The sequence below is a fragment of the Schistocerca gregaria genome, chromosome 4 (genome assembly GCF_023897955.1).
Source record: "Schistocerca gregaria isolate iqSchGreg1 chromosome 4, iqSchGreg1.2, whole genome shotgun sequence".
Lineage (NCBI taxonomy): Eukaryota > Metazoa > Arthropoda > Insecta > Orthoptera > Acrididae > Schistocerca > Schistocerca gregaria.
In genome coordinates, this window is record NC_064923.1 from 524,467,899 (window position 1) to 524,490,104 (window position 22,206).

The 22,206-nt window shown below is 41.0% G+C and overlaps 1 protein-coding gene across 1 annotated transcript in view; it reads left to right on the top strand.

The window, feature by feature from the left end:
- Positions 1 to 3,590: 3,590 nt before the first annotated feature.
- LOC126267185 (uncharacterized) overlaps positions 3,591 to 22,206 on the top strand; it is a 33,115-nt gene continuing 14,499 nt past the window's right edge. The window contains exons 1-2 of the mRNA XM_049972153.1: positions 3,591 to 3,778; positions 20,455 to 20,607. Coding sequence (XP_049828110.1) covers positions 3,677 to 3,778; positions 20,455 to 20,607 — 255 coding nt within the window. The 5' untranslated portion in view covers positions 3,591 to 3,676. The remainder of the gene's footprint in view (positions 3,779 to 20,454; positions 20,608 to 22,206) is intronic.

A 22,206-nucleotide genomic window follows, 5' to 3' on the forward strand; every position in this document is an offset into this window, starting at 1 on the left:
ACATACATCATCGCTCAGTCCGAACCACTAGAGATACAAACTTTAAATTTATAGAAGATGTTGATGTTATATTGTAGGCGTCGTATAAACAGGCTGAAACAAGGGTGTTTTTTAAAAGTATGTCGCTATTATGACAATTTTGAAACTAGACCTACGAAAATTGCTATTTAGTTTCTCGTCCAGAAATAAAGAAATACCCGTTTCAGCATTTTTGGAAATTTAATCGCTATGGGAGTGAAGTTTTACGAAACTCTTTCATTATGAAACCTTTTTTAAAGCGAAATCTCTGAAAATTTGAATTTGGCTTCCAAGTGAGAAATAAAACCATACGTGAAACTTCCTGGCAGATTAAAACTGTGTGCCAGACCGAGACTCGAACTCGGGACCTTTGCTTTTCGCGGGTAAGTGCTCTACCAACTGTGCTACCCAAGCACAACTAACGCCCCGTCCTCACAGCTGTACTTCCGTTGGTACCTTATTCTCAAAACCATACGTGTTTCACTGTTCCTGCAAATTCAACCGCCAGGGGGGTGATATAAGTGATGAAATTTTTTATGGAAATATTTCCTTATGCAAGCAATTTTGAAGCTAGAGCTATGAAAATATGTTTCTGGTTTCTCTGCTAGAAATTTAAAAAAAAAAATATGTGTACCTCTTTGTTTTTGGAAATTCAGTCCTTAAGGGGGTGAAATGTGGAGTGAAAAGGTATATGCAAATATTTCATTCTGGGAGCACATTATAGCTTAATCTAGGACAGTTGGTATTTTACTTCTCAGTTAGACACATGGGTACGAGTATGTGTGTCAGATGGTGATAGTTTCTATTTAAGTATCACCAAAAGAACGCAAAGTCACGATTAACAAAAACGTGATCGATGAAAACAAACACACTGCCGCAAAGATACAGAACGAGAAAAGTAGAAGAAACAAAGTTTGTGCTTTCTAACGTATTTTACTGTCAATTGCAGCAATGCCCAACAGTACGTACAGGGCAGGAACACGGACCTGCGACAACTTATAGTCCCTCGAAATAGTCTCCCAACGAATCCATCACAAACTGCCAACGATATGGAAGATGCTGAATATCCGTGCTCTCACCATGACCGAATCGCAATGTGTTCGAAAGTGCGTTCCATACAATGTCTCTTTCAGTTTTGGTGTAGGTCATAATCGCAAGGTGGTAAGTATGACGAATATGGTGGATGCTCCAGTACTTGCTATCCCCACTGCGCGAGCAGATTCCACACACAAGCTGCCGTATGGGCTCTCGTGCTCCCCTGAAGAATTAAATGCATCGTGTAGACGTTCAGGTCGTTTCTCCCGCCGCAGATGTCGTTGCAGGAAAGTGTGGCATTAGTACGGTGGATTAATAGTTTGTCCATGTGGTCCGAAACGGCACAAAATCACTACTCTAATGTCATAGGCTATGATGACTGTTAACTTGACAGGAGAGGGATTGCGACAGATTTCTGCTTGCGTGGTGAACCTGAATGACGCTACTCCGCGGACTGGCGTTTCAGTTCTGGCTCATGGATGTTGGCCCAGAATTCATCTATGGCGACGATTGTCGCAAATATATTGTCGCCTTCCTCCTGGTAACGTGCTAGATGCACACGAGAAGTTTCGTAACGTGCGCCACTTCTCCACTTCACTTAGTATGTGAGGCACTTACTATGCAGCAACTTACATGCATGTGTAGGTCGTCACGTGAAATCCTGTAGATTGTTGCCTTTTCAATGCCAGTACGGCGCTGTAATTGCTGCAGCGTCCATCTTCTGTCTTGCTCCAGGCGTTGGACGATCTTGGGACGAGCAGAGTCCACACGCATACTGACAGGCCCCCTGGTCGGTGCGTGTCGGCCGTTGCAGCTCTGTCACACCTAGAGTGCATCTACCCACCGATCAAGCGTCCGGTACGGTAGAACAGCATTTCCTACTACTCCACGAGGTCCCCGTGGCATTGTCGCATAGTCCTTCCACGCTCGACTGCAGTCTTTGAGTAAGAGCGCTATTCAAATCGGGTAACTTTCATCCTGAACGGTTGCTCAACTCACACCGTGGTCTCTCTTCAAGCTTCGCTCCCCTAGAGAGCCTGTATAGGGAGAGAGTGGCCAACCGGACGATACGGTGGCCATTTTTCTGTCAAACTGCGGGCGGGACTTTTGAATGGCCAGTAGTGGAGTAGTGGAGTACACACTCACCGAATCAAGAGCACAAGACAATATGGCGAAATCATTCGTTAAATGCCTTTGTTTCTAAGAATAACGTGGTATAATAATTTTCATACAGCCAATTTACAGGTCTGTTTTAAAATTTAACTATGTATATTGCAAGTTGTTTTATAAGTAGTAAAAAGCAAAAACAACTTACTTCGCACAGATAAGAGTACTTGGGTGATTTCCACAAGGCTCCTGTTTGATTTATGTCAGCCCTGTTGACTGCGACTGCCCAGTGCTTTCGTCTTTCTTCATTGCGTGGAAATGCTAACATGCGAAATCCACATTCGCCTCTATTGGAACAACCAAATGAAGCACAACCTGGCATCGTTTGCGAACGTCTCCAGAACGAATTACAGATGTCAAAAACGATACTGTACAATTACTAACGTGTTTACTTCAAACATGTAGGCCTACCGACTTCATCACAAAACGCTTCATTATTTCAACTCGTATTAAAAATCGCAAACGCTAATTATGTACTGAAAATGATATACAACTAAATCGAACATGCATGCACAACGCATAACAAGTCTCTACGCTCCCCTGGTAAGGACAGCCATCTAGCGTCACTGCACGATACTGTGGATGTTGGGGGAGACTCCTGATGCCCTGGAATGCACGTAGTTTGTAATGTACTATTGCGTACTATTGCGCTTGACAGTAAAACAAGTTTGCAGCAACAAACTTCTTTTCGCCTTTTTTCTCGTGTTATATCTCTGTGGTGGTTCTCCACCTCCATACATGTAATGTTTACATCTGAACTAACGTCCCATTTGCGTATTTCGCAATTTTTTAATTCAATACCGTTTTAGATGCAAAAAAGGGCCATGGCTTTTACAGCGATGCTTGTACAATACCATCAATTGGCAAAACCAATGTTTCTTTATAATATGGATACCTTTATGAAGATTAGTGTTTTATGTTTTTCTAAATTTCCTTTTCAGCAGACAGTTTCCTTCCGGCACATGAGAAAGCGAACAGGCGTCTCCCACAGAATAATTATCAAAACTGTAGTACTGCGCAACACGACCTAGTGTTTGAAACAGGACGTAGCGTTCGGCTAACGTGAAACTCACTCTTTGTGACGAATGCACCCACGAGGAACATTTCACGTATTAGTGTGTCGCTGTGGGAAATGAGAGGAGACAGAGGCCGGCCAGATTCCATTCCTCGTTAAACATCGTGACAAAACAGCTAAACAGTGGTCTTTTTGTCACCACTTGGTGTAATTTGCTGTAGATGTTATCTGCTGCGCTGACTTCCGCACGGGTCATTTGTAACAGATTCGTATCTAGGAGAAGCAGGAGTACGGTCCATGACGGCGCACAAAGCAGTGCGCTAATGAGGGCCGGACAACAGGAAGCGATGTCGGCGCTCGGGTAGTCGCGGCTGGCCACATAAATCCCCGGGGCGCAGCTATATCGCCGATACAGACACAGCGGCCGTGCACTCTGCCCAGATGGCGACTCTGCTTCCGCTGCCGCTGCTGCTCCCAGCGTTACTGCTGCTGGTGGTGTCCCGAAGTCGGCTGGTGCTGGCCATCTCCAGCGTCAAAGCTATGGTACGTATAGACAAGTATGACGAATCAAACTATCTTCTTTTCTTTTTTCTTTTATTTCAGAATTGACATTTATCTGCACACCATCAGAGCCATTTCCTTCATATCGGTATTTTCACCATCTCTCATTTTGCAAACTGCGCACTACTATTATCTTTTCCTTTCTTTTTAATTAATTGCTGAGAAACCCGGCACTGCCCGGGTATCCATTTTGGCAGTTTTGTGTTAGAAACGAGAATAAAAAATTAACTGTGTTCTAGTGAAGTGTAAAAAAAATTATATCCATGTTTTCGATGAAACGTCACTGAAATAATGAAATAGTCGTACAAAGAAATATGCATAGCTCACGAATGTATATAATTACAGAATCCGAAGTAGGAAACATGATCCCAGTCGGTTTCTGTACGCTGCGCGCTGCTGCTTCGCGTACCTAAAATGCTATTTTCTAAGTGTCTCCGTGGCAACGCCTCTTCATAGCTCTATAGACGCCTATCGTTCTCGCCTAAATTCAATTGCTGTTCGCAGTTGGAAGCGTTTCCAGGTGTCAGAGATTTTGTTAAGGTGACTCGACTGCAGGTGTGTCTTAGCAATAAAGAATAAATATATTAAAGCTTCACGCATAATAAGCCGGTTTTTAAATTGTGTTTATGAGGTAATATGTGTCGTACAGTGATACTTTGGTGTAGGTACATTCAGCGAAGTAGAATGCGAATAGAGTTAGTAGGAACGGAATAATAAATTTAAACGTCATACATCATGTGGCTCTTTTTCGTCAATCTCAGTATTTATGACGCCATACCTTCTGGTCTATATATAATACAATAAGATAATTTTCTAGGTACCTTCAGCGGCGTATCTAGATCCTGTCTGCAAAATGTATTGCGAATAGAGTTACTGGGAAAGAAGCAATAAATTTAAAATAAACTGCACCGTTGTGCAGTTTTCACGCGTCTCATTGTTTATGACGTCACATCTCGTGAACGAGGATAGGTAGGTTTTAAAGTCAAAGCGAAAATGGTTCAAATGGCACTGAGCATTATAGTACTTAACATATGAGGTCATCAGTCCCCTAGAACTTAGAAATACTTAAACCTAACAAACTTATGGATATCACACACATCCATGCTCGAGGCAGCATTCCAACCTGCGACCATAGAAAGTGAAAGGGATTGTGTACCAAGTTAGTTTGGAATCGCTTCAGTGGGTTACGAGGATATGTGGATCATACACACACACACACACACACACACACACACACACACACACACACACACACACACAAATATACATACATTCAATCTTTTATCTATGGATTTCTACATATTTTTCTTATCTTTTCATTTACAGTGATGATATACACGGAGTTCGTTTATAGTGAAGACATACACGCAAATATGGTAACAGAGTAAAAGCATATAAGAAGCTAACAAAAGATCTCACAACATAGTAGTTAAATTTATTACGGCCACATACCTGAGCTGTGAGCGTGACTGTCTTCCATGGAGAGGACATGCGTTAGATTCCCCGTACTGCCAGGGATTTTTTCTTGGTTGTACAAGGAGGTGCACGAAGCGTTGTGACGTTAATTGAGCGGTGTGGTGACCCCACACCTCTGCATACCGCACTCCGTGACACTACTGGCAGAGGATGACACTACGGTCGGTCGGAACCAATTGACCGACCAGGGCCTGTGGACAGAGTTTACGTTCATTAAATTCCGTTTTTTTAGTCGGTCTTCAGTCAAATGGCGTGTTATGATGCGGTCCGGTACGGCTTTCTTTATTGTATGACCCTCTTCATCTTCGAATAGCTTACATTCAACGCCTTCAGTTACTTGTAGGATATCTTCCAATTTTGTCTTTCCCTGCAAATCTTACTCTCTTTAACTGCCTCTGAAAATATTAGAGCTACTCTCTGATGTCCCATCATCCTGTCCTTGTCAGTATTTTCTACACACTCGTTTCCTCACATATTCTGAGGGGAACGGCATTTCCTATTAGTTGTAATATATGAGCTAGATGGTACATTCAATCTACCACCCAGGCACATTAGCCATTTGTCTCCAGAGATGGCGACCTGTGCAGTACGGGATCGAGAAAAGTTGCATGGCGTACCAGAGCAGGTTGCGGACCGGTCGTCGACCCACGCGTATGTTATTAGAAGATGTCTGTTGATTTAATGGACCTTTTGAAATCAGAGGGGACTAAGGGACGCGTTCACAGGTCTCGGGACATAAACACTTAATGGGTAAATCTGCCAAGCAAGAGAATGCCTTCTAGGAATAACGTTGTTGAGATTTGTATGTGATGTTGCGGTGCAACAGTTAACAAGGATGTTGCAATGTAATTTGATTACCCATAAGAAGAGCATGAGCTGACGTGTCCCATACATGGTCATGCCTGGGTAGATATATCTACAGGAAGCTGTTGGGGAGATGTCCTGGTGTGGGAGATTTCCTTTTGAGACTGGAAAAGGAGTTACCTTTTGGTGAGATTTCAATGGGAGACGCTAGAGTCGTAAGTATTTCGGTGATGGGCTTGACGAGAGTTTGCTTCTGAGAGTTACTGCACTAACACTGGACATCCAGCTATGAAATATTCATGTCGCTCAGATATACAGCGAGCTGACTCAAGGGTTAATTTAGCTGCACCAACAGCCCAGCCATCGCTTGACAAACGAATGGTTTGCGGTGCAGATGTCCGCCAGCCAGTTTGTTTGGTCTCTTAGTCGCCACTATTTAAAATAATAAGGAATAAAATAATAAAAGCCTTAGTAACGAGAGTGAGGATTTCATTTGGTGAATAATGGACGTATTTTTATTTTATTTCACTACTAATAGTGACGTTTGAAGTATTTACAGCCGTGATCCATAACACTTTTGTTTCCCAAAATTAATTTGTGTGATAATCTAATTGGATTCTTATTGATGGTGTTCTTAATTCCTTTATTTAATTTTCAAATTCCCGACTGATGTGCAAACAAAATTAAATTATAATTGTTGAATTCCAGCACAAAATTCAGTCAGACTACAAACTTCACAAAATTTTCAACTTCCTTTCTTTGCACAACGATTCAACCACTTCGATTAGCTTCTTTTACGGTTTTTCCAGAGTTCGTGACTGACTTTGACATAATATTGTTTTCAAGCCATACATTCTCAGAAATTCTGTCCTCAAATTAAGGCGTTATTTGATACTAATAGATTTCTTTTAGCCAGAAATGCCTTTTTCCCTGTGGTAGTGTCCTTTTCATGTCATTCTTGCTCCGTCCATCATGTGCAATTTTGCTTCCAAGGTACTAGAACTCTTTCACTTCATCTACTTACTGGTGCATAATTTTTACGTTAAATTTATCAGTGCTCCCTCTTGTGCTAACCCCCATTATTTTCGTATTTCTACAGTTTAATAGCAATTCATATTCTACACACGTAAAACTTTTTATTTCATTACAACCGTCCTCACTTCCACTGAAAAAAGCAGTTCCATCAGCAAACCTGATTATAGTATCCTTTCACCTTTAACCTCGTATTTCCGTAATTGCTTCTTCGACACATAGAATGCATTTTATGGATCGATAAAATTCTTTATTTTTCTTGAATCTTGTTTGTATTGTTAAGTGCAACATCAGAACTGCCTATCTGGTGACTTTTGTCTTTCCTAGTGCGAAATTGATTGTCATCTGACACATTCCCGTTTCATGCCACATTATGTGGTATATAATTATTCTGAGCAATGGATGCCTAATTCTCGCATTTATTTTCACTTCCTGTCTTCGGGATTGTGTGGACGATATTTTTCCGAAAGTCTGACGATATGTGTCAACTGTCATAGATTATTCTGCACCATCATATTTGAAGTAATCCCCCTGATAGCGAATGCACTGATCCCAACGTTTCTATCACTTCCGAAATTCATATAGGAAGTATTTCTTTGATAAGCTATTTAGTACCATATAGTGTATCAAGTTGCACCTATGTTCTTGAGGTAGCGTCTTTGATTGATAATCAAAATGTTCTCGGTCCCGGGTTCGAATTACAACGACTTAAATTTTTATTAATAATAAGCATTTGAGGCCGAAGACTTCCAGCATAAGACGTTCCCTCATTCTGCCAATGGCCTTGTTAAAGAGAGCAGAGGAGCGGACAGAGGTTCAGAGCACTCTCTTGTCCTTGGGGTGGGAAAGAATTAGCAATGGTCAATGGCATAATGCTGCAGAAGACAATGGAAATCATTGCACTGAAGACACATAATGTGTATCCACAGCGCATGTTGCCTGTAATCTCTCCATTTGTAAATAATTCCGAAATAGTCCCCTATACTGATCTCCGTTGCGGAACAGCCAAAGGGGCGGTGACGATGAAATCAAGATTGAATAACCAACGAAAGGATAACATTCTATGAGTCGGGGCGTGGAATGTGCGAAGCTTGAGCGTAGTAGGGAAGCTAGAAAAACTGAAAAGTCAGATTCAAAGGCTCAGTGAAGTGAAATGGAAAGACGAATAGGATTTCTGGTCAGATGAGTACAGAGTAATATCAACGCAGCAGAAAATGCCATAACCGGAGTGGGAATCATTATGAATAGTAAGATAGTGCAAAGAATGTGTTACTATGAACAGTTCAGTGATAGGGCTGTTCTCATCGGAATCGAAAGCAAACCAACACCGACAACATAGTTCAGATATACATGCCGACGTCGCAAGCTGAAGATGAGGAGATAGGGAAAGTACACGATGATCTTGAAAGAGTAATACAGTACACAAACGGAGATGGAAATCTAATACTCATGGGAGACTAGAATGCAGTTGTAGGGGAAGAAGCAGAAGAACAGGTTACAGGAGAATACTGGCTCAGGACAAGGAAAAAGAGGGAGGAGAATGGCTAACTGAGTTCTGTAATAAATTTCAGTTGTAGTAGCGAATACTCTGTTCAAGAATCACAAGAGGACGGGGTATACTTGGAAGTGGGCGAGTGATACGGCAAAATTTCAGTCAGATTACATCATAGCCAGACAGAGATTGGAAATCAGATACTGGGCTGTAAGTTGTACCCAGGAGCAGATAAATAGTCAGATCATTATGTAGTAGACTGCAGGAGAGCAGTAGACTGAAGTTTAAGAGATTAGTCAGAAGAATCAATATGGAAAGAAGTTGGATAGAGAAGTATCAAAGAATAAAGATATAGATACAGCAACAAAAAATTGCTCAGTAGACAGTACAGTTGAAGAGAAGTGACATTTCTAAAAAGAGAAAATCACTGAAGTTAGGAAGAAAAATATAGGTACCTTTGTACAAGACAAAAAAATAGGATTCATCAATCTGGAAGGTAACTATGAAGAAACCTTGCATAACAGAAGAAGTACTTCAGTTTATCGATGAAAGAAGAAAGTAAAAAATGTTCAGGAAAAATCAGCAATACAGAAATAAAAGATACTGAGGAATGAAATCAATGGGAAGTGCAAGGAAGCTAGGACGAAATTGCTGCATGAAAAATGTGAATAAATCAAAAAAAGAAGTGGTTGTCGGAGAGACTGACCCAGAATATAGGAAAGTTAAGCCAACATTCTGTGAAATTAAAAGCAAGGGTGGTAACATTAAGAGTGCAACGGCAATTCCACTGTTAAATGCAGAGCGAATAGGTAGAAAGAGTACACTGAAGGCCTCTTTGAGGGGGAAGATTTGTCTCATGTAGTAGAAGAAGAAACAGGAGTCGATTTAGAAGAGAGAGTCGATCAAGTATTAGAACCAGAATTTAAAAGAGCTTTGGAGGGCGGAAGATTATATAAGATAGAAGAGATAGATGATATTCCGTCATAATTTCCAATATTCCGTTGGTGTGTAGAATGTATGCCTCTGGCGACATACCATCTGACTTTCAGAAAAATATCAAACAAAAAATTCTGTAGACTGAACGAACTGACAAGTGCGAGAACTAACGCACAATCAACTTAACAGATCATGCATCAAAATTACCTACAAAAATAATTTACAGAAAAATGGAAAAGAAAAGTGAGGATGTGTTAGATGACTATCAGTTTGGCTTAAGGAAAGATAAAGACACCAGAGAACAATCCAACTGTTGCGGCTGATTATGGAGAGCACGCCGTCTTCAGGCTACAAGTAGCCCATCGGGACCATCCGACCGCCGTATCATCTTCAGCTGAGGATGCGGATAGGTAGCTCCTCAATTGGCATCACGAGGCTGAGTGCACCCCGAAAAATGGCAACAGGGCATGGCAGCCCGGGTGGTCACCCATCCACGTGCCGGCCACACCCGAAAGCACTTAAATTCGGTGATCTGATGGGAACCGGTGTGTCCACTGTGGGAAGGTCGTTGCCCTTGATAATTGAAGCAAGACAAAAAAATGTGTTCATCGATCTGGAAAAAAGGGTTCGAGAATGTAAAATGATGCAAGACTTCCGGACTTCTGACCAAAATAGGGGTAAGCTACAGGGAGAGGCGGATAATATACAATATGCACAAGAGCTAAGAGGGAGTAATAAGAATGGACGACCAAGATCAAAGTACTCGAATTAAAAAGGGCGTAAGACGGGGATGTAGTCTTTCTCCCCTACTGCTCGGTCTCTACATCGAAGTTTCAATTAAAGAAAGGTTCAGGAGTGGAATTATAATTCAAGGTGAAAGGATATCAATGATACGATTAGTTGATGACATTGCTATCCTGAGTGAAAGTGAAGAAGAATTACATGATCTGCTAAATAGAACGAACAATGTAACGGGTACAGAACACAGAGTGAGAGTAAGTCGAAGAAAGGCGAAAGTAATTAGAAGTAGCAGAAATGAGAACTGCAACAAACGTAACGTCAGGATTGATGGTCTCGAAGTAGAAGATTTTAAGTAGTCTATATAGGCAGCTAAATAACCAATGACGGAAGGAGCAAAAATGGTTCAAATGGCTCTGAGCACTATGGGACTTAACTTCTGAAGTCATCAGTACCATAGAACTTAGGACTACATAAACCTAACTAACGTAAGGACATCCACACATCCATGCCTGAGGCACGATTCGAACTTGCGACCGTAGAGGTCGCACGGTGCCAGACAGTAGCGCCTAGAACCGCTCGGCCACCTCGGCCGGCCGGAAGGAGCAAGGAGGACATCAAAAGCAGACTAGCACTGGCAAATAGGGCATTCCTGGCCAAGAGAAATATATTATTATTAAATATAGGCCCTAATTTGGGGAAGAAATTTCTGAGAATGTACGTTTGGAGTACAGCGTTGTACGGCAGTGGAACACGGACTGTAGGAAAACCGGAAGAGAAGATAATCGAAGCATTTGAGATGTGGTGCTACAGGCGAATGTTGAAGCTTAGTGGACTGATAAGGTAAGGAACAAGATGTTCTGTCCAAAATTGGAAAGGAACTGAGCATGAGGAAAACATTGACATGGAGAAGTGACTGGATAGCAGCACATCTGTTAAAACACAAGGGAATGACTTACACGTTATTAGGGGGAGCTATAGAGGTCGAAAACTGTTGTTGAAAGCAGAAATTGGAATACATTCAGCAAATAATTGAAAACGTAGGTTGCATATGCTACTCTGAGATGAAGAGTTTTGATCTTCATCACGGATAAGGCGAAGAATTCACATGGGACCAAGTCTTGTGATAATAATTGTCATTATGTTTTTAATTAAAACAATTACTAATAATGTTGCGCGTATATGAAGTCGTACATTGTCTTGTATATAAAATATCATTTATCGCATCTGTGAAAGTATTTTCTCCTCGTGTCCTCTGTCAGACGCCTTAAACCGTAGTGGTACAGCTGATTACATCTAACCACATGCAACTCTTGATATTTTTGTCTTATTTGTATTCTCAATCACATTACAGAACTGACTCTGTGGTAGAATTTAACTTCCCTAATGCAAATTGATTATCACGAAGTTTCGAGTGCCACCGACAATGGATATCGTTATTTTTATATTTCCAGAATGCATTTAACACTATATTTCACAAGTGGCTTGCAGTCAAATAATCTGCTTGTGGAATATCATCACAGTTACGCAATTGGATGCATGATTTCCTGCCAGAGAGTTCACAGTTCGTAGCAACTGACTGGAGGTCATCGAATAAAACATAAATGATTTCCGGCGTTCGCCAAGGTTGTGTTATAGGGCCTCTGCTGTTCCTTATCTACAGGGTGATTATAATGAAACTTTCAAACTGCTATAAAAAGAACATCACTGGTCAGAATGACGTCAAATTGCAACGGAATATTATCAGAGAAGGGGGAAAACGTATGGCAGAATAAAAGTAAATAGTTATAAAATTTAGCAATAGATGGCACTGTAAGCATCATAATTTAACAGTGGTCGACTCAAAATGACAAATGAATCATACAACAATGCCTGTGGTGAACGTTTGACGTTAAAAAAAATTGTACTATTCACTTTCCATGGGCGTAAAGATGTGATACTGTTAGTTGCGTAAGCCCATCCACCACGGCAAGGTAATTTCACATCGGATGGGAAAAATCGGTTTTAATTATCCCGAGGCCAAAAACCGCATAAAAGCATGAATCAAAATCGAATCGGATTATTAATTTCCGTGTGACTGATGCAAAATATATTCGATATGTTGTCCACCGTTTTCTGCAACAAGTTGAAATCGAGAAAAAGCATGTTCCTTAACCGATCGAAGTGTTTCCGGGGTCACGTTCAGAACATGTTGCGCAATGCGTGTCTTCAGTGCAGCTAAGTTTACTATCGGAACACAGAACACAACATCTTTCAGATAGCCCCACAGCCACAAGTCACACGGATTAAGATCATGTGATCGGGACGGCCAGGCTGTAGGGAAATGGTGGCTGATAATTCCGAGTGATGCTTCAGCAAATGCTTAACTGGATTTCCAATGTGCGGAGGTGCGCCATCAAGCATAAAAATGATCCCCCCACACATCCACGCTTTTGAAGAGTTAAAATGACATGGTAGCGCAAATGACACTCATAGCGCTTACCAGTGACGGTACAGGTAACAGGACCGGAATCACCTATCTCTTCGAAAAAATACGGCCCTATGATAAATGATGCCGTAAACCCGTACCACACAGTGACCATTTCAGGATGAAATGGTGGGTTTTCCGTTGCCCGTATCCGACAATTTTGTTTATTGACATGTCCTGTCAGATTGGAGTGGGCTTCGTCTGTCCACAAAATCTTCCACGGCCAATCACTGTCCACTTTCATGCGGGGAAGAAATTCTAAAGGAAAGGTCTCTCTTGCGGGCACATGAACAGGAAGCAACTCTTGCACGTGCGTAATTTTGAATGGATAACAAAGAAGGATGTTTCGTAGGATTTTACGCACCGTGCTCCTGGGTATGTCCAATGCTTGGGCAATTCTCCGTGCACTACACGTTTGCACACCACCACTCGGCTCCTCCAGCATTGCTGTGGTCATTGCTTCTACTGACGTGGAATCAATTCGTTTCCTCTCTCTACGAGCTTGCACACCAAAAGAACCTGTCTTTTCGAATTTCCGAATCATTTTCTCCAGATACGCTGCAGCCATCGGACCAACGCCTTTTTTTAAAATCCTTCAGTGTGTGGAGCGTCAGCAGAGTGACGTGTGCACAGTCATCGTTCTTCTAATACAGCTTTACAAGCAGAGCGCGATCCTGCATTGAGACAGTCATGTCGAACGTCGCAACCGTGAAAGGAGGAAAAGCCTTGTATATGGCGTATTTATACCAACTTCAGTGCGTAGTGCGCATGAAAGGTGTTTTTATTTATGTGTTCAAAAAAATGGTTCAAATGGCTCTGAGCACTATGGGACCTAACATCTTAGGTCATTAGTCCCCAAAACTTAGAACTACTTAAACCTAACTAACCTAAGGACATCACACACATCCATGCCCTAGGCAGGATTCGAACCTGCGACCGTAGCAGTCCCGCGGTTCCGGACTGCAGCGCCTAGCACCGCACGGCCACCGCGGCCGGCTATTTATGTGTTCTGACGCACAAAGCACCATCTATTGATCGATTTTCACACTATTTTTTTCTTCGGCCGTACGGTTCCCCCGTCTCCGATAATGTTCCGTTGCAATTTGACGTTATTCTGACCAGTGGTGTTATTTCTACATCGTTTTGAAAGTTTAACTTTAATTACAATCACTTCATTTAACGATTTTATTAGAAAATCGGAGCGCTGCCTTAAGTTGTTTGCAGCTTCTGCTGTCGTTTAAGTCTAGCAGAGTTATCAGAAGATCAAATAAGTTGCGAAAAGATTTAGAAAAGGTGTCTATATGGTGCGAAAATTAGCAATTGACCCTAAGTAATGACATGTGTAAGGTCATTTATATGAGTGCTAAAAGGAGTCCGATAAACTTCGCCTACACGATAAATCAATTCAACTAAATACCTAGGAATTACAATAAAGAACATCTGAAATGGGAAAGAACCCACAGAATGTGTTTAGGGAAGATGAAAGAGAGACTGCTTTTTATTGGCACAACACTTAGGTGATGCGACAGGTCTACTAAACGGACTGGCTACACTACACTTGTCCGTCCTCTGTTGGAGTATTGCTGCGCGGTATGGGTTCTTACCAGACAGTATTAACGGAATACACCGAGAAAGTTCAGAGAAGTGCAGCACGTTTTGTATTTTCGAGAAATTGAGGAGATGGTGTCACAGACATGATACAGAATTTGAGGTGGACGTCTTTATAAAAAAAAGCGTTTCGCGATGCGGTGGAATCTTCCTTCTTCCAGTCGCCAACCTTCTCCGAATGTGAAAATATTTTGTTGAAGCCGACATAAGTAGGGAGAAACGATCATCATAATAAAATAAGGAAAATCAGAGCTCGCACAGAAAGACATACGTGTTCGTTTTTTCCGCGAATGTCGTAGGGTGGAATAAAAAAGAATTATTCTGAAGATGGTTCGATGAACCCTCTCCCAGGAATTTGAGTGTGATTGGCAGAGTATCCTTGTAGATGTAGATGTAGACTAGAAGGGACAAAATCTTTACCAACAATCCCGTCATTGTAAAAGAATAGATTAACACTATAAACACCAAGCACAGGCAAAAATTACCCGTAGATTTTTATTTTTTTAAATGTCATGGCAAATATTCTTCTATGTTTTTGGGTCTTTTTCTATTTGTCTGTTACCTTATAATACACTATGCTGTACGTTTCTATGGTTAAATTTTTATAACAGCAAGAACAAAATGGAAATTTTACGCCGTAGGGCACATTTTGCCCGGGGTTGGTACTCCACGCGACCATAATTCTTATTATCTTCTCTACAGCCACCAAGCATGGGCAAAATTTGCCAGTACGTTTTTCTTTCTTTTATTGAGTTGCAAACCTCGAACATGAGTGGTTTGTTGAACATCTAATTCTTCAGTTTCACTTTCATTGTTGATTTTAGACTTGTCATTATTACTATTAGCAGTTTGTCACAGTAGAGCGACGCCTTTATTGTAAAGTCGAATTTGTAGGATGACTTATAGAGGCTTGAACGACGCAGAAGTTCTTAAAGAACTGTTACTCGACGACGAATTATCAGATTTAAGTGATTTTGAGTCAGTTCATACAGAAGTAGAAAAGGATTCCAGTGAAGAAGCGGACGACAATGTAGAAGAAACAAACCATGCAGGTAACGCTCCAAATATATATGTTACAAGTTTTGGCAGAGTGTATCTTGCAGAAGCTCTGAGACATAGTAAAAGGTATTTTGGTAACATAGTCCGTGAATGTCTAGGAATACCCAGTGCTGGGAAAGTAACAAGCATATGCGAAACTTTTTAAAAAAATTTCACTCCTGAATTAGTACGGAAAATACTTGACCATACAAATGAAGAAGCTGGAAGACAAATCGTTTCTCCCGTTAGCGATTCTGAAATATATGCATTGATGGGAATTTTAGCTGTAATGGAAGTTTACCAGGACACCAATATTTCTTTATCTGATTTATGGTCAAATTTAGTGGAAAGAGCGATTTATAGAGGAGCTATGAGTAAGACAAGAGAATTTCAACTATTGAAAATTATTCGCTTTGATGATAAAGGCACCAGTCAGGAAGACGTGTACGTGACAAATTTGCGCCGCCGCGTGAAGTAATGAATGGAATATTTCTACGGTACTTCAGAAGTGGACCTGACAATACAATTGATGAAATGTTGTGTCTTTTCAGAGGTCGTTGTTGTCCTTTCAAAGTTTTCCTCAAAGACAAACCTGGATAATATGGAGTATTAGCCAGAATGCTTTGTAGTGTAACTGAACGATACATAATAAAAATAAAAATGTATGCTAGAAAATACAGTAGACCTGCCAGTGAACGAGGTCCTTTTGAGATTCTGAAGAGACTGGTGGAGCCAATAAACAATACAGGCTACAATGTCACAACTGACAAGCTTCTACACTTCTGTGGAGTTGGCGGACATTCTCTATCAAGACTACAAACTGACATTGGTTGGGATACTCAAATCAAACAGAAAACATTTACCGCAGGAACCAAAGACGACAGCAGGCAGAGAGCTGTATTCCTCCAAATACGCATTCACAAACTCATCTTCCAAGAAGCCGCCAGTAACAATTGTCTCTTGCATCACAAAGTAAAAACCAAAGACAAATCTGTTGATGTTGCCTACACAACATCGTCACGCAGGAGTAGAAGTTGATACACCAAAAAAGAAAACATACATAATCCTCTACTATAATTCCATTAAGGGCGGAGTGGATGCAGTAGATCAAATGGTTAGGACATACTCTACGAAAAGGTGTACGAGAAGATGGCCATTGTCAATGTTCTACAACATACTTGAAATAGCTGCAGTTAACTCATACACACTGATCAAGATGAATGTCCCTAAATGGAAGGAGTTTTCAATGTACAATAACATGTATTTTAGCAAGTGTTTTCATTTCTTTATTTGAAACTTTCTCTCCATGACAAAGTTGTATTATACAGTTAATAGGTCAAAGAGTGCATAGAAACTTTAGACAACCTTCGTATTCAATTACAAACCTTCTTATCTTGTTTACACGAACTTTCATTGACCACGATTTTACCATTCTTCGTTGTTATATTCACCCTATGAGTGTTAAAATTAAGCTTTCAATTATGTTGCCACTATTTCCTGTTAAACTAATATCTCAATGGAAACAGAATTACATAAAATAAATACATGTTACAACGAATTACAAGATTTACAACTTATTGTAACACGGGCAAAATTTGCCCTTGGTTGGTGCTCCGTGTAACCTAAAATACCTTGGTGGTTCTAGGGTTAATAAGGACTTAATGTTACTCTTGTATAGCTTCTTCTGACCGACGTAAAAGTGGATTCTTTCACTATAACGATTGCTGCTTGGTTTCAGTGTCGTAGCCGTAGTACCCCCTTTCGTCAACCGTGAGTACCTTTGAAAGTACGTCTATATTGCCTTGAATCACTATATCTACAGGCTTCCAAGCGATGTTGCTTCTGGACATCTTGAATTAGTCGTAGTACATCTTCACTGAAATCCCTTTCATGTTAAAATGTACCATAACTCATCACCAATGCAGTGCAGACATCTTGGACCCTGTGTCTGCGATCTAGTACAATCAGATCCCTCACTTTCTAAATATTTTCTGGTTTGATACCATTTGACTACGGGCTGGAACGGCCACCATCGTCAGTCGCATTCGACCGTTTTCGAAAATATTATAGCAGTCATCCCAGTGGTACGTCTGTATAAAACGTAGTGTGTTGTCTTCACAAGCTTGTTGAAGATTTTATGCAGCGGTTTTCGCAGGTGTAAATCGAAACTTTATACCAACACTCTACTTTTTCATATGAGCTGTTGCAAAAACGCAAATCATGGACACTATACTGTTGAAACATGCTCACCAACAGCTAACCAAATCACTTAGCTCGTAACGACTTACCACACTGCTGTATGGAGAGGCGCCTAACGGTATTTCACTGAATCCGTAAACATTTTGGAGCAACATACAAATTTTGGGTTTTTTTGGATACCACTTCGAATTAACACCCACGTCCAAAAGCTGGAAGGGTACTTAAACAAGCGACCCTCATTTAACAATTCACCACAGAGGTCTGCAAGGGGAGAAGAGCTGTTGGCGTAAAGTTCCTGATTCCAGGCATCTCGGAGCGTCTCTTAAAGTGATGGCATATGGAACTGTTGACGGTGGTCCGTCCGCTGCATGAAACGCTAAGTTCGGTAGTCCCCTAGATGCTATTCGACAGGAATACACTACGTGCTGCCAGCGGATTCCATCCTCTGCCTGCTCACTTCATCGTGTAACATAAACATAAAACTACACGATGCACTTACCTATTATACTCACCTACACTCTACAACTACACATTCAACACATCCATCACACGTCCGCAAGAAAAGAGGCGGATGTGTGGTGAGCAACATCAAGCTTTCCGACAGGCGGCTGTAACCACCCAGTGGGATATCCCAACCAATAATGCCATACGACGTTTGCTTTTAAGTTATTTTCAATACTGTCTTTCGAAACTGTAAGTGTGAATAATATAATATTCCAAGAAAAAGAGCAGCTACTGGTGAGAGAAACGCAACTCATACCTCAGCAGCGATAAACCACTATCCACATGCGACTACGATGCAATTTGAACGTGCACGCGTTCTGCGAATACTACAACGCTGCGCATTTCAACCGTTATAGGCTCGATTAATACTGTAGCTTTATGCCAACGGCTTTTAAAATATTTACAACTATCCGAATAGTGTTTACAAAAACTGCAAACTGTTGCAGCCGTTTCATGGAAGATTTTGTTTACGTACGAAGCATCGTTAAGAAACAATGGTTATATCAGCTGAAAATCCACAAAACTAGAGTCGTACCGGTTATTAATTTTGATCACACTTGTGTGGAAGCCATGTTCCCCATAAAACCGGTCAGGTGCCGCATCAAGTTGTAAGTGGTGTTTGAAAGTGATGCTCTCAACATTTTCGCACATACTTATTTGATGAATTGAGATTTTTGAGATATTGATTTGATACGAGATATCGTGATTTTCATTAATTTATGTCTACGTGACAGTGATCTGTTGGTACACTGGAAACACTGAAGATTCACGGCTCACATGTTCTTTTCGTTCCGGAGACATCCAGGATTTAGTAAGGCACTTTATATTCCACACGCTGACATAGTTAGTGATAATCGAGATTACTTGTACAGCGAGGTACACCTTCCAGTTGTGGAACAGTTCCATTTGTTTCTGTGCTGCATATTCTGCTGAGATTTCAAGACAACTGTCAATATGTAATACAGCGTCGTTATATATCTCTTGACTTTCCCGAAAGAGCTGTTCTACCGCAAGACAGTTGTTCTCAGAAACCGATGTAGCGAGATCATATTTTCAGCTTCTCTATCATGAGGAAATACTCTCTGAAAGTATGATGTATACCGAATAAATTGATCAAATAACCATACGGAATCTTCCAGCAATTCTCAACAATACCTACTTAAAGTACTACTCAGCGATATTGGCTATTCTTTCGATACCATCCCGGATGTTAACTCGACTGTAACATCACTGAACAAACTCCGTAAAGCCAGCTTTCCATTTGTCTGTACTCTCATAGTGTCAACAGATGTCCAATGTTTATGGCATCACTTCTTAAAGTGCCATGACGTATGCTCTTCATATGAATTCAACACCTTATTTTTGCTACATTCATCATTTTGGATGTTCTCACAGTGCTGTCGTGTTATACAGAAGCACGTCACGAAGTCCCAGCGCATACGCTTCTAAGGATTTTTAGTTCAAAACAACTACTTCCAAATATCAAGCCATTTAAGCACTCCGGTGTTAACAAGTCATATGTGCTTCAGAAGCGTTCCCATTGCACTGATTTTTGACCACCGCCCCTTCTTGCGATTTTTCAGCTTCACTGCTCCATTTCTGACCTCCTAGAACAAACGACCGAGCGAGGTGGCGCAGTGGTTAGACACTGGACTCTCATTCGGGAGGACGACGGTTAAATCCCGCGTCCGGCCATCCTGATTTAGGTTTTCCGTGATTTCCCCAAATCACTCCAGGCAAATACCGGGATGGTTCCTCTGAACGGGCACGGCCGACTTCCTTCCCCATCCTTCCCTAATCCGATGAGACCGATGACCACGCTGTCTGGTCTCCTTTCCCAAACAACCAACCAACCTAGAACTAAGGCTGCAGTTTTGACTGTTAGCCCTAATCAGAGATAATCATAGCACTCATAGTTTGGACTTACAGCAGGCCTTACCAGTTCTGGCTTCTAATCCCGCCTTAGACTGAAGATTACTTTTGTTACCATGTCGTTGTTCTCCAGGGGTTAGCACAATCATAAACCGAAAATATCAACTGCTTATGCACTTTATTTCGTCCTGCAACATTTTAGTTCATTGTTTAGTTTAATAAATGTTTCAAATGTCTCTGAGCACTATGGGACTCAAAATCTGAGGTCATGAGTCCCCTAGACTTAAAACTACTTAAACCTAACTAACGTAGCGACAGCACACACATCCATGCCCGAGGCACGATTCAAACTTGCGACCGTAGCAGCAGCGCGGTTCCGGACTGAAGCGCCTAGAACCGTTCGGCCACAACGGCTGGCTTTTTGTTTAATAAATGATGCCTTAATACTCTTTTTCCAATTGTATTTACTGACAATCCATTATCTTTCTGCAGGGATCTTACTCAATTGACGTCAAAGAAGTGGGCAGCTGCGAAGAACAAGGAACCGCAGAGATGGTGTTTGACGTCTATCGTCGCCGAGACGCATCCGACATGTTGTTCGAAGGACACCTGTTCTTCAAGTACCCTTTCGGAGTAGGATTAACAGTGAGTAAATTGGTTAATTGCTTAAAATGAACTTCAGTCGTTTGTTGTAATTGAATATTTGAATACAACGCATATCTTTTAAACAATCAAGAGACGTTTGACTGTCAGTTTTTATGGATGCAAGAGAAAGATAGTCAGGATTTATATGAGACTAACTGCTTAGAGAGTCGTCACTTTTTTCGAATATGGAATTAGGACCTAAGAACTTTTCGTCTCACTGACAGACTATATTTTCCTCCAGCAAACTTCGTGCGATGCACAGATTGATTTCATGCCTGAAACAGCTAAATCTTGCTAACTACATGGTAAGTTCCATGGCTAAAGAGGAAGCTAAAGATTTCTGTAAGTGAAAAGTTCAAAAGAAAAATGATAGTAAGAAACGTCCTTTCGTAAGATATGACTGCATGATATCAAATGATATGCTTACGTTGTGGTACAAATGTCTTCAATACGTTCAAAACGTGCTACTGTGAAAATATTCTGAAATACCGGACTTACTAATTTCTAAACATATAGTGACCGTAAAACAGCCGGTGAATAATGTGTATGGTTGAGCCTGGCGACAAATGTGCCAAAATTCTTGAAGCTCTAAAAAGACTTCTTTATCGTTTGTATCTCTGCCGACATGAAGAGTGTCGAAATTTCGTAATGGAATGCTTTACCTTATTTCTTCGTGAAATATTTAAGTTTTTTCTAATTATCTCTAAAACCTGTTCTGTAGCTTTCATTTCCATCTTATGGGCAACAAGAAGGTAAAATATCTATCTAGCATTTCAGCAACAAGACATTTAACTTGCATTTAATAACATCTCTTAAATAATTAACGCATCTGAGGAAAATAACGCTCCTCTGATAAAACGGAGAAGCGAGCAGAGGAACGATAGACAGGAACAAGACATACAATCTCAGCCTGTCCTTCTTCTGAAACGTCTATTGGAAATTATTTTACTAAGGGCATTAAATGAAAGCAGTAACTGACTGCCAGTGAGATGAGTCATACATATTGTCGTGAAATCTTCTGGAAATGTAGGCGTAGAGGTGAGTGTAATAGAAATACGCATATAAATGAGAAACGTTTGACATTTTTAATGATCTGGCATGATTCGGTACTTTCGAAACGCACAATGAAATCTCAAGTTCTGAAAACACACACGACTCTGAAATAGAAACTGATGTATTTCAGCAAGAGGTTGACGCTCCGTACAAAATCTTGAAGGTAGTAGACCCTTTTCATTGCTCCTGAGCCCTTCGTTCAGTTTGATGGCCGACGAATTTTTGGTATCGGTTCAGCCGTACCCGACGATCATGTTGCCAATTATACGAGTACTGCAAAAGAATAAGAACAACATAGGATTAGTTTCTTCTTACTGACAAAGACGGACATCACTGACAACAACGTATTTGTGGATAAGCTCTGGATCACAGATGAGGTCCAGTGTCATGTCAGGAAATGCTTGTAACTGAGGAAGGGTACAATAGGTCTAACGCATTACTCAGCCGCTAACTGTTCAATTACAAGGTGAAGGTTCAATTTACACCAACATTTTGTCGTACAACCTAAAATTTTCCCAAATGAGTAACTAAAACGGTGACTTTCAC